Here is a 12,474-nt window from a genome sequence, read left to right as displayed (position 1 = left end):
GAACTCTATTGTAGAGGGAAATTTCTCATCTGGACTTCCCTGTATCTGTGAAATTACAGGGAAAAACCTTTTTTGGGGAAGGAGGGATACATTTTTTTTTTGACACAACAGATACCTCTCCAAAAAACCCCTGAGCAAACCATCTTACAAAGTATATTGCTAGAAAAGCAGTTAACCAGTTGTAAATTCAAAGGAGAGATGCTATCTGTAAATTTATGCATATGGACTGTTGTAAAGAGTTTTGCTGCTTCTCCATATTGACATTATGTACGTTGCTGTAGTTATTCTCTTGTCTCTGCTTTCTTCCTTCTTCATCAGTTCATACAAATCTTTCCATGTTTTCTCTGAATCTTTCCTCTTAGTGATTCCTTATGGTTTAGCAACATTCATTATATTCTTGTACAGTAACTTGTTCTACCATTCCCCCTAATCACTGGGCATCGATTTTATCTACAGACCCTGGGTTTTCAAAGGTTATTCAAGGGGAACACAAGTTCTTAAATGGGTGAAATGGCTTTGAATACAGGCAGGGTGGCAGGACTATCACTGGAGACTAACCTTTCATGGAGAAGCTCATGAACCCAAAGGCTAGCCACAAGGAGGTGAACTTTATAGCCACAGCAGCTCATGACTTCCAAGGTGTGAGAGCAGTGATGATCTGCATTGATAAAGGAGGCCCCAGTGTCCTGGAAGCATAGGATATGGAGCCAGAAGGGACCTCAAAGGCCAGCTCTCTAACCCCCTCATTTTATTTCTATTCTGATCTTAACAAACACCAAATAAAGTGAGTGCTTCCATAGACATTATAGAAAAGAAAGAAAGGATTGTGGATAAATCTGCAAATCTCCATTGCATTGAACTTGCTTTTCTTTTAAAATCAATTTGTATATTTATATTTGTATATGCTTATATATTTGTAATATATTTATGTAATATATTACAATTATACCTATATTTCTCTATGTGTGTATATACACACATGCACATATATATATATATACATATACACACATGTGGCATTCAATACAACTTTCAAAGCACACACACATATGATGTTCAATACACCTTTCAATCACACACACACACACTCACATATACAGATATATATGACATTCAACACAACTTTCAAAGCTATCCTGCTTATTTGTGATTCCTTCTGGCTTTCCTTCTGTTCTCTTTTTGTGCGTTAAATTTTTTTAAAATTCTAAACTTAAACACCAAAAATAAAAGCATTTCCACAAACGTAGGATAATGCAGAAAGAAAATTCTCTACGAAACCATGACTCTCTGATGGGGATGGGATCTGAACCCCCAAAAGGAAAAGCCCCTGGACTTTTCCCTGGACTGTCCCTGGTTGTAGCTTTGACCCTGCCCCAATGTCCAATTCTCTTTTACCTTTAACCTAGCCCAGCCCTTCACTGTCTGGATCACCCCAGGCCACTTCCCACCCATCATCTCATCTATACCCCTCCTCTGTTACCTCCCGGTCACCCCAGACTATTGGCCACATTATAGAAAAGGTTAGTCCCATCTACCAAATTGCTCAGATTCTTAAAATCTGGCCAGTAGTACAGACTCACTAGGAATTTTGCCCACCCTAACCAGTGTTTTAGTAAACCGTGTCTCTGACTGAAAAAAGGTTTGAGTCAAATTCTTTCCAGGCAGAACCCACGTCTTTTGCCTGTGAATTTTGAGGTTCCCAGGAACCCTAGACCACAACATCTCTATTTCCATGGAATTTCCTTTAAAACAAAAAGTAAATTATGAGTTCTGACTTTCAAAACTGTCCAGCTTCTCTGTGCTTCCCTTTGAACTTTTTTTGTCCTATTCTGTGTATTTTTACAAAATACTTCAATGACTTTTTTCCTTTTCTTTGGCAACTCTGTTCCTACCCTCCCGCTGCCTCCCACCTCTGTCACCTCTTCTCCCCTCCATTGAAAAGAAGAAAAGCAAAACCTTTATAACCAGTAAGCATGGTCAAGCAAAACAAATCACCACTTTGGAAATGTGGAAAAGTGTATGACTTATTTGGCACCGTGAGTTTTTCACCTTTGTTAGGATGTACAATCCCTTTAGAGATGGGAAAACTTAGACTCAAGCAGAGGAAGCATCCTCCCATAGGTACTAAGTATAAGAGCCAGACTCTGTTTCTTCTTTCGCATGATTCATTCCATTGGTCATAATTCTTCTCCACAACTTGACTAGTGTATAAATTAATTCAATGCGAAGTTATACATGATAGTTATATGAGATTCCATGTCGTCTTGGGGAGGGAGGGGGGAGTGAGGGGAGAAAATCTGGAACTCAAAACTATGTAGAACCGTGTGTGGTAAACTAAAAATAAATAAATTTAAAAAAAAAAGTATAAGAGCCAGAATTTGAACCCAGGTCCTTTGACTAAATCCAGTGTACTTTCCATCACACGATGCTGCTTCAGTGAAATAATATTCTTTGAAATATTTACATATCTCCATGTGCATCATTTAGCATTTTCTTGTTTCATAGAGGTTGGTATATTGTACATGACTTTCAGAAGTGCTTTTTGGTATTATACCAGAGCATTTGAAAGTATCCAATGAGATAGTATTCATAAAGCCCTTTGCAAATGTTAAAGCACTATATAAATGCTAGCTATAATAATAATAATTGAGATTATTTATTATATGTGATCTTGTTGGTGTAGGAATACCCTCCCAACAATTCAAATTACAACTTTTTAAAATTTTATTTTTTTAACAAATAAAAGTCAATTTTCTCTCCTTCCACACCCACCTTTGAAAAGAAAAAAGAAAAACAATGCCTTTGGTTTTTTTTAAAAAAATCAGTAATTTTAATTAAGTTTATTATTAAATGTTAATAATAAAGCAAATTAATAATAACATTTCAAAATAAACAAAATTTAAATTTGTTTAGAGAATTTTCAATTAACAAGAGCCACCTTCTCTTCCTTCCACCTCCCCACCATTGAGAAAAGAAAAAAAAAAACTATAATTTCTGACACAAATTCCTGCACTAGCTACATCCAAAAAAAAAATCTGTCTCAATCTACACTCTGAGCCCATCACCTCTATGTCAGTAGGCAGGTAGCATAGTGGGTCCTCTGGAATCATGATTGGTCATTGTGTTTCTAAGACTTTCAAAGTGAAAACCTTTATACCAGATATAATAATCAAGCAAAACAAATGCTGGTTTTGACAATGCCCTCCCCCCAGAAGGTGTCTCAGATTACAACTTGTCTATGCCTTAGGTAAAAGAGGCCTCATTTCTTACCTAGCTTTAATCACTGAATGGGTGTTGCCTCAATCAAACTGAGACCTGGGAGAGACCTCAGCTTAAAAAGGCCAAGGTCGCCCACTGTATCTGGGGCCAACCCCATTCATCCTGATTTATATCTTGCCACTGGACCCAGATGGTTCCGGGAGAAGATGAGGCTGGTGACTTTGCACAGTTCTCCCTCACTTAAATCGAATTGACTTGCATGTCATGGTATCACCTTCCTGATGTCTTGGTCTTTGTCTTAGTAGATAAGTGGCTGGGAGATATTTGAGTCTCAGAGAGTATATCACCTGCCCAGGATCACGTGGCTCATTTGTGTCTGAAGAGATATTCAGACCTAGGTTATCTTAACTCAGATCCCTTTGCTAACTTAGGCTGCCTCTAAACAACGAGTTTAGGAACTAAATTATGCATCCTATTCCTACCTCATTTTCATTTTAATAAATGAGTATGTGCAGACAAGGAATGAATGATTGTATTTTAATATAACTGAGCACTTTGGCTAAAGGACCATCAGGGTAATATACTTTCTGTCATCTAAGACAGAACTTTGACTCCCGTGTAATAAAAGCTGTGTCACTGGGCACTTCAAGAATTTCTGAAGTTTAGAGTTAGCAGGGATCTCCATCTTTTATAGATGGGTGGCCAGGGGTCTCAAGTGAAGACCCGGGTCTCTTGCACTTACTGGCTATGCCACCTTAGGCCAGTCATTTAACCAGGTCCTCTGGAGTCATGTCTATAATTTTAAGCACCAAAGTCTTTCATGGACAAATTAGCTCAGACCTTGGTCACACAGCCAACTTCATAGAAGGAAGGAGGAAAGAGTAGGTGAGGAAGAGGGAGAGGAAGAGGGATTATTCATTCTTAACCATTCTCTCTGTGCTAGGCATTGGGGATACAAAGATGAACATGATCCTGCCCTCTAGGAGCTTATATTCTATTCTACCTCTTGCCACTACTACTGTGGAGAAAAGAGAAGTAAAATCTCTTTTCTGGAGGGGAAGGCAAGGGGAGAAAGTACACATGGGGAGAGGAGGAATGGGGAATCCCTCTGTGGCCTCACTAAAGTGGGGTCAAAGACAGCTTTTCTTAACTATAGAAGCAGTAGAGGGGGATGGGCAGGAAAAAATAAATCTTTTCTAGGGTCAAGGATGGCAGGAGCCTTTGGGATACATCTCTTAGCTTCCTAATTTTCCAGCTGCAACTCAGGATGCATTTTCCCTAACAAGCAATAGGACACTGTTGCGCTCTTAGCACCATAGTCCATTTGCTTTATGGGCTAAGTGGGCTTCTGTGGCCTAGCCCGAGAACTTTACTAGTGGCTTCTAGGGACAAAGAACTTCCAAGCTGGGGGTGGACGGAGCTGTATGAGAGTGAAGATTAGTGTCAGCGCTCTTTGGAAAAGTCGAATAATAATAAAAGTGTTATCATAATTTAGCATAACAATAACTATAATGTGATAAACAATGCCTCACTAATAATCAAAAAAACCAGGCTAAAGTTGGCTCTCCTGAGGTGGGAAACATATAGCAAACTAAATTTACCAGTGCTTTAGTCAAGTAGAAGCCAGCTTCAGTAATACTAAAAAATAGAGATTTTAAAAATACCATTTGTTTAAACATGTAGGAAACTATTGGGAGTGCTGAGGAATAGCTGAATAGGATATTAAAGCTGGAAGGATCCTAGCTCTAGAACTGGAAAGAACCTCAGAGGCCACTGTGTGTCAGCCCCTTGTTTTATGTAGATTGAGGACTCTATGGGTGAAATGACAGGTTTTAAAGGGGTCATATGATCATAGATCTAGAGCTGGGATGGACCTCAGAGGCCAGCCTCCTCAATGAGGAAACTGAGACCCAGAGAGGTTAAGTGATTCCTCCAAAGTCACACGGGCAGAAACTGTTAGAGGCAGAATTTGAACTGGCTTCTTCTGATTCCTGAGCCAATACTCTATTGCTGTTTTTACTGTACCAGGCTGCCTCCCAGTCATATAATGAATTATAGATTTACCATGAAGTTGGGGAGCATCTGGTTCAGCCATTTCCCTAGAGCAGGAGTTCTTGACCATTTTTATAACATAGACCCTTTTGATGATCTGGTGAAGTTTATGGATTCCTTCTCAGAATCTTATTTTTAAATACAGAAAGTAAAACACATAGGATTGCAAAGGAAATCAATTATATTGAAATTCAGTTATCAAAAAAATATTTTTAAGTTAATGGACCCTAAGTTAAGTATTTGACAACTGCCCTAGTATTTTACAGTTCTCAGCAGTTAAGACTAACTCAAGGTCATGCAACTAGTTAGTGGCAGAATCAAGACTCTAATTTAGATCTCTTGACTTCCCATCTACCATTTTACCACTCTAACTCCTGTTGAGAAGTATTCAAAAAAGGAATCAAGCTAATCTTATACCCAGAATCTTGGAAAAGATGTAAAAATAAATGGAAACATTCAATATTAGAGGGATTGTGGAAGGACAGGCACACTGATACATTGTTGGTGGAGCTGTGGATTGACCTAACTGTTCTGGAAAGGCTATTCAGAACAATGGTAGAAAAGTATTGAATTCTTTCTCACCAGAGGTATTCAGGGAGAAGCTGGATGATTACTTGGGGTTGTTGAAGTGTGGGAGTCCTTTTTCAGGTGTAAGTTAGCTCCCCAGTGACATCCCTTCTGAAATTTTGTGGTTTTGTGACTAAACAACATTACTAAACCTTTTATCCAGCAATCCCACTATTGGGCATATTCTCGAAGTTTGAAAAACATGAAAGCCCAATATATCTCACAGTAATCATAGCAATCTTTTTGTGGTAGCAAAGAATTGGAAATAAAGTGTTTACTCATCAATTGGGGAATTCTGAATAATTATGGTATGCGGATATAACATAATGGAAGATTATCATGTCATAAAAATGAAAAGTAGCAATTATGAGAAAAAAATGGTAAGATTTAGATGAACTGATGCAAGCTGAAATAAGCAGAATCAGCAGAACAACATAAGCAACAGTGATGACAAATTATGTTAATGGGAAGAACTGGGAAAGGAGAGTGACCCAGTCTTGGCACCTAAGAACAGATAATGAAATCTACATACCTACCTCCTCTCAGTTGGGAGGTTGGGGACTACTGGGGCAAAATGATCGACCAAGCTAATATTTGTTACTCACTTAGCACAGTGCCTGGCACATAGTAGGCACTTAATAAAGATTTGTTCCTTTGCATACATCATCAAACTTGGTTACTGTATCAGATATTTTTGTTTTATTTTTTTCTTTGTTACGACAGAAGCTTCAATTCCCAGGAGTAGGGAAGATGTGGACTATATTTGGAAATGACTATGATGCAAAAACAAAAGAGTTCAATAAGTCATTTTTAAAATTAAAAAGTAGTGATCAAGCTTTAAACAGGCAGTGATAGAAATGCCCATTTGAGGGGTTTTTCTGGATGATTTAAGCTGCAAAAATCAAGGGATTTATTTTTATTAATATTATTAATTATTATTTAGTTAGTAAATTAATAAATAAATTATTGATTTATTAAGCAATTAGTATGTGCCAGGTACAAAAGACGGTTCCTGCCCTCAAGGATTTTATAATCTAGAATAAGCCCAGGCAGAATTATTTTCCTCTCAGATCAAAATTGTTGTTTGTTTACTTTAAAAGAAAGCTGAAAGCAGAAAGGTGGAAATTCCAGGTGTTGATCTGAGAGAGCATCATGAATCTTTAGTTAGGCGATACCTTGGAAGGCATCAAATAGAATTCTTTCATTTTACAAATGGAGAAACTGAGTCTCGGGACTCAGGATTTGCTCAGGATCACACAGCTTAAAAGTGTCTGAGGTGGGACTCCAACTCAGATCTTTATAATTCCAGGTCCAGAATTCTGTCCATCACACCACACTACCTCTCCCATTTCTCCTTCCTTTCTTACAATGTCTTCCTTTGGCCCACTGTTTCTCAGTCCCAGCCTGGTGTCTGTTAGGCTCCGAGTCAGGAAGACCCAGAATCCAATCCAGTCCCGCCTCTGAGACTTACCCGCTATGTGACCATGACTCTCTGAGACTCAGTTTCCTCATCTGTAAAATGAGGCTGATAATAATACTTGCAGTCCCTTTCTCATTAGAGTTCTAAGGACCAAATGAGATCATGTTTGTAAAGTGTTTAACAAATCTTCAAGTCTATAGGCATGTCAGGGTTTTTGTCATTATTACTAAGCTGGTAATTCCCTGAAGTACTTTTTAATTACCCTACCAAAAGCCTTGTGAGGTAAAGTATAGGATTAGTAAGCATGCTTCCTTGGTCAGAATAGCTTACTAACCATCATCTCGATTCCCCTACAGTCACAGGAAAGCAAATTTTCAAACCATAACTGCTGTATTGCAAAACACAAGAAATATCAGCATCGGTGCCATCAATACAACTCAAGCAAGTTCCATTTTGTGTTGAGGAACTGGGAGCACAGGGAGGAGGCCTACCTGGATCCCCAATTTAGAGCCAAAAGGGTCTTTGGAGGTCTTCAAGTCCAGTCTTCTCCCCTTAGTTCACATGGACTATTTGTGCCTGACCTGTCATAGAGCCTTCTGAGCTTATATTGGTCTGATCAGCCACAGTCAGACATATTGTACATTGACTCTAACATAGTGATGTCACTTTGGCCCTCTTCAAAAACGAAGGATGACAACCAACCAGCTCACTTTAGAATTGAGTGACATGACTTGCCCAGGGTCACATGGGTAAGAAGTGGCAGATTGGAGATTTGAACCCAGATCCTCTGGCTCCAGATCAAGAATGTACAAATAGGTTCTGTAGGCCCTTGGCACAACTAGCCTGTCAAACTATCATTCTCTTCTTCACTGGATCATAGATATATCTGAAGCTAGAAGAGGCTTCAGAAACCCTCCAGTCCAGTCTCCGGGGATTGGGGGGGTAGGGTCAGAAGTGGGATTTGAATCCAGGTTTTCTCCATGATGCTGTCACAATAGTTTTTCAATTGGAACATTGTGGGGAAGGGGCTTGTAACATGGGGGGGGGGGTCTTGAATTTAATATTCCACCACTGTCATCAAAGTTTTTTCTCCCCCAGAAGGAACATTTTTCTTTTGAGGTTCATGCTATATATCCCAGAGAAATGAAACTGTCACGAAGTTCAGACGTTAATCCCATTCTCCTTGTTGGCAGATGCTCAGTCTGTGTTGGTGCGACCTGTGCTTGGTGTGAAAATGAGAAAAAATGCATCCATCCCTTCACAGCCTGTGACCCTACAGACTACAGGAAAAACCAGGTGACTAGTTTGGTGTAATTGATAGAGCAGCAAGGCTTCTTTAGAAAATATATGTTCATAAATGTAACCTGAAAGAAGACCCACAGGAGAAAAACCAAACACACCCTGAACACTGTGGTGGTTGGAATGGCCAAACTTGGCCTTGGAGGAAGGGTGAGAAAATGCATCTCCCTCCTGGGCAGAGGTGGGAGAATATGGGTGCTATACTCAGTCAGTTTGTTGGTTAGGTATTCCCTCTTTCTTTTTGGATCTTTGTTACAACTGAGGGTTTGATGGGTAGGGAGTGAGAAGTGATATATTCAGAAATGAAGGTGCTATAAAAACAAAAGGTGTTAATAAAATGAAATGAAATTTAAATCATGTTGTATATAATTATTATTTTTATACATATAATTATTATTTATATTATACATATTTATTTTAGATAGGTATATATATTTTATATATATGAGAACATACATAGATATATGTATATAATACATATTATACATAATGTGTATACATGTATATACATATATATATGTATATATACACACACACACACACACACACACATACGTGAAAGGCAATCAAACAGATCTGGGTTCAAGTGCTACCAAAGAGAGATTGTTATTTAACCCTCTCTGGGCTCTAGACAAGTTTCTAAGACTCTGATCCAGACCCTATTCTTGTTATATGTGTATATGCCTACATACATAAGTTCTTTAGTCACTCAACAGATGTTTATGAAACACTTAGCATGAACTAGGCCCATATGTGTGTTTGTGATCACTTAACCCTGCCCTATCTTAATTGTCTCAGACCTAGTCAGTCTTTAGTCTATCTTGACACTGAGAGAATGCTTTGAATTTTTTCCAGAATGTCTGTCAAGCATCCAGAAGATCCCCTCTTTCAAGAGGAGGAGGATTCCAGACCAAGAGGAATGCCAAAATAAACCAGGACTCGCAGGTTAGAGCATATTGGCTGATGCCAACCATGTAGAAATTGGTCATGGGCAATTTTTTTTTAAATACTGAAACCAGAAATATTGGAGTTATTACAAGTTTCCCATCCTACCAAAATTCTTTTCGTCATCTGTGGGTTTTTAACTAGTCTAAAAGAAAATTAATTGGCTCAATATATCAAAGGCTCCAAACTCCGTGAAAGAAATTAGAACTCCTTAATTATGAAAAATGGTAGTGTTCTTTTGGTAGTCGGTTTGAAAAGCTGACCTTGTGGCCGTCTTTGGGGGAACTTTCAGAAGGAAATGTGGCAAGTTTGGGGGTGGGGTTGGATCTTTAGTCAACTGCAAGTGGCAGATATTCCATTTTTGAAGGGTTCATTTTGCCCTCCATGGATTGGTGAGAATGATAGACCTAAAATGAAATGTTCACTCAGCCTTGCTGACCTTTTTGCTTTATTTAAATAAATTCAGTGAAATCAATAATAGATATCCCAGAAATAAGAAATATACTACAAAATATGTCTCTCTTTTGCCCCCTTTTTCTTCCCTTCCAACTTCTTCATTTCTCTCTCTCTATCTCTCTCTCCCTCCTCCTCCCCCCGCCCCCACCTTTCTCTCCCTCTCCCCTGTCCTCCCTCCTCCTCTTCCTCTCTCTCTCCTTACTCCTCCTCTTTCTTCTTCTTCTTCTCCTCCTTCTTCTCCTCCTTTTTTTTCCTCCTCCCTCCTCCTCCCTAGAAAACCGTTAGAATTTTCAAGACCTTGAAATTCATTGACTTCTTTTGTTCTTTGTAACATTTCAGAAGGCCTTAGCCCAGAAAAATATCAGTACGTTCCTCCATTTAAGAAGGCCAGTTCTTTGCCAAGCCTGGTGAATTCCTGAGAAACTTTCATCAATATCAGTAACTGAGCTTAATCAGGGAGCTAGCTCGCAGAGAACTTTTTCCTGGTTTTGAATTTTTTCACCGTATCAGAAGTGGGGAGAACATGTGACCCTGGTTAGCTCATCTGTAGCTATATTTGAAGGTGAATTAGAAATAATAAAATGTGATTCCTGGTTATTTGAAGGAAAAGGAGGAGAAGGAAGAGGAGGCAGGAGAGGAAGGGAAGGGGGAGGAGGATTAGGGTACAGTGGAAAACACAAGGGCTCTGGAGTCTGAGGATCTGGTTCAAATTCTACCTCTTATTGGCTGTATGATCTTGGGTAAATCACTTCTCTTTGGTCCTCTGTTTCCTAGTCTGTAAAAGGAAGGAGTTGGACTAGATAGTTTCTAGGATCTTTTTTTCTGAGATCTAAATCTATTAGCCAATTAGGTTTGTACCTCAATGCTCCCGGGAAACTCCTGAAGCCTATAAGTTACCAGGAGTACCCACCCACACGGCTATGTTGGGGTCTTCCTGACCTAATGTGGTCACAAGTCTGGACCAAAAAAACCCAAACCAAAACAAAAATAGCTGAATCATATGAACCAAATGTATTTAAAAATAGTTTTAGGACACATGTCCCAACACCCTTTCGATTTTCCAAACTTTTAGGTTCTTTATAGAAATATAGGTATGGTCTTGGAAGGGCCCTTGGACACTAACTAGTCTAAGTCCTTCATTTTATTGATGAGAAAGTGACGATGAGAGGTGAATTAATCTCCCCAAGGTCACAAAGGCAGTGAGTAGGAGAGGCAAAATTCGAACCCAGGTCCTCTGACTCCAAATCCATGTCTCTCTTCCCATCCTCCACACCATTCTGCCTGTCTTCTTGGGGAAACAAGACCCACGAGGCATCATGCTTTCTCCTCAGTGGCTTTGTAGTTATTGACTCCTATTTAGGATAGGGGTCTCCTGTGACCTTCAAGTTCTTCCCTGTTCCCTTCCCCCTTTCTACTTTTGCTATTTCTGACCCCTAAGCTAAGCCTTCAAACACTTTGCCTTGCAAAGCACTTTCCTCTGTCAGTAAATGGGTGGGCCAGTCTTCCTCCTGATTGCATTACCACTGAAAGGAGCTCCATTTCATCCCTAAGTGCTCCTGAAGACACATTCAGAGCACCTGAGAGAAACCTGATCTACCTGGCTGCCTCCAAAGGCTTTTCTGAGAGGGGATGGACCACTTGGGAGGCAGTAGCTTATGCACAAGAGGGCCTTAGAGGTTTCCTCTTCCTAAACAACAACAATAACAAATGAACGCTCTCTGCTCCCTTGCTTCCCTACAGTCTGGCTTCATGGCCCACTGCCATCTTTTGAACCATAGCTCCATCACGGGTTATCAGATCTGGTGCCTCCGGAACCTTCTGAGCCTCTCAAGATTCAAAATACAAACTAGGTACCCATTAGAGCTGCCTCTTTGGGGGATTACCTAGCTTTGTGTGGAAGGCTAAAGACAAGAGGCAGAAGCTTTGTGGCTCATCAAAAAGTATTCATCTAGATGATTCAGTGAATGGAGTCAGGAAGACTTGACTTCAAATCCAGATTCACACACTTGGGCGAGTCATTTAACCTCCGTAGGCCTCAGTTAATAATAACACTTACCTCCCAGGGTCATTTTGAGGATCAAATGAGATCATATTTGTCAAGTGCTTTGTAAACCTTAAAGCCCTATATAAATGCTCTAGCTATGGTTATTATTAATTTTATTATTACTCTAACAATTAATATTTTTATTACTCTAACTGTACCCAATGATTCTTACTCTAACTATGAATTAAGTGCTGCAGGGTAACCAGAGTGGCCATTCACCATCATTTCTGGCACATCGTTGGTGTTCGGTTGTGCCTGACTCTTTTGTGACTCCATGAACCATACTGTTCATGGGCTTTTCTTGGTAAATATCCTGGAGTGGTTTGCCATTTCCTTCTCCAGTGGATGAAAACAAACAGAGGTTGTGACTCACCCAGGATCGCACAGCTAGTAAGAGTCTGAGGCTGGATTTAAACTCAAGTCTTCCGGACTCTAGGCCCACTGCTCTATCCACTGAGCCACCTAGCTGCCT

The 12,474-nt window shown here is 39.6% G+C and overlaps 1 protein-coding gene across 1 annotated transcript in view; it reads left to right on the top strand.

Annotated features, from left to right (window-relative positions):
• Positions 1 to 12,474, top strand: part of PLXNC1 (plexin C1) — a 232,113-nt gene that overhangs the window by 84,936 nt on the left and 134,703 nt on the right. The window contains exons 8-9 of the mRNA XM_036760062.1: positions 8,452 to 8,554; positions 9,413 to 9,502. Coding sequence (XP_036615957.1) covers positions 8,452 to 8,554; positions 9,413 to 9,502 — 193 coding nt within the window. The remainder of the gene's footprint in view (positions 1 to 8,451; positions 8,555 to 9,412; positions 9,503 to 12,474) is intronic.

Source organism: Trichosurus vulpecula, chromosome 5 (assembly GCF_011100635.1).
Source record: "Trichosurus vulpecula isolate mTriVul1 chromosome 5, mTriVul1.pri, whole genome shotgun sequence".
NCBI classification, from domain to species: Eukaryota; Metazoa; Chordata; class Mammalia; order Diprotodontia; family Phalangeridae; genus Trichosurus; species Trichosurus vulpecula.
Note: the sequence above shows the minus strand (reverse complement) of the source record. Positions and strands in the feature narration are given on the sequence as shown.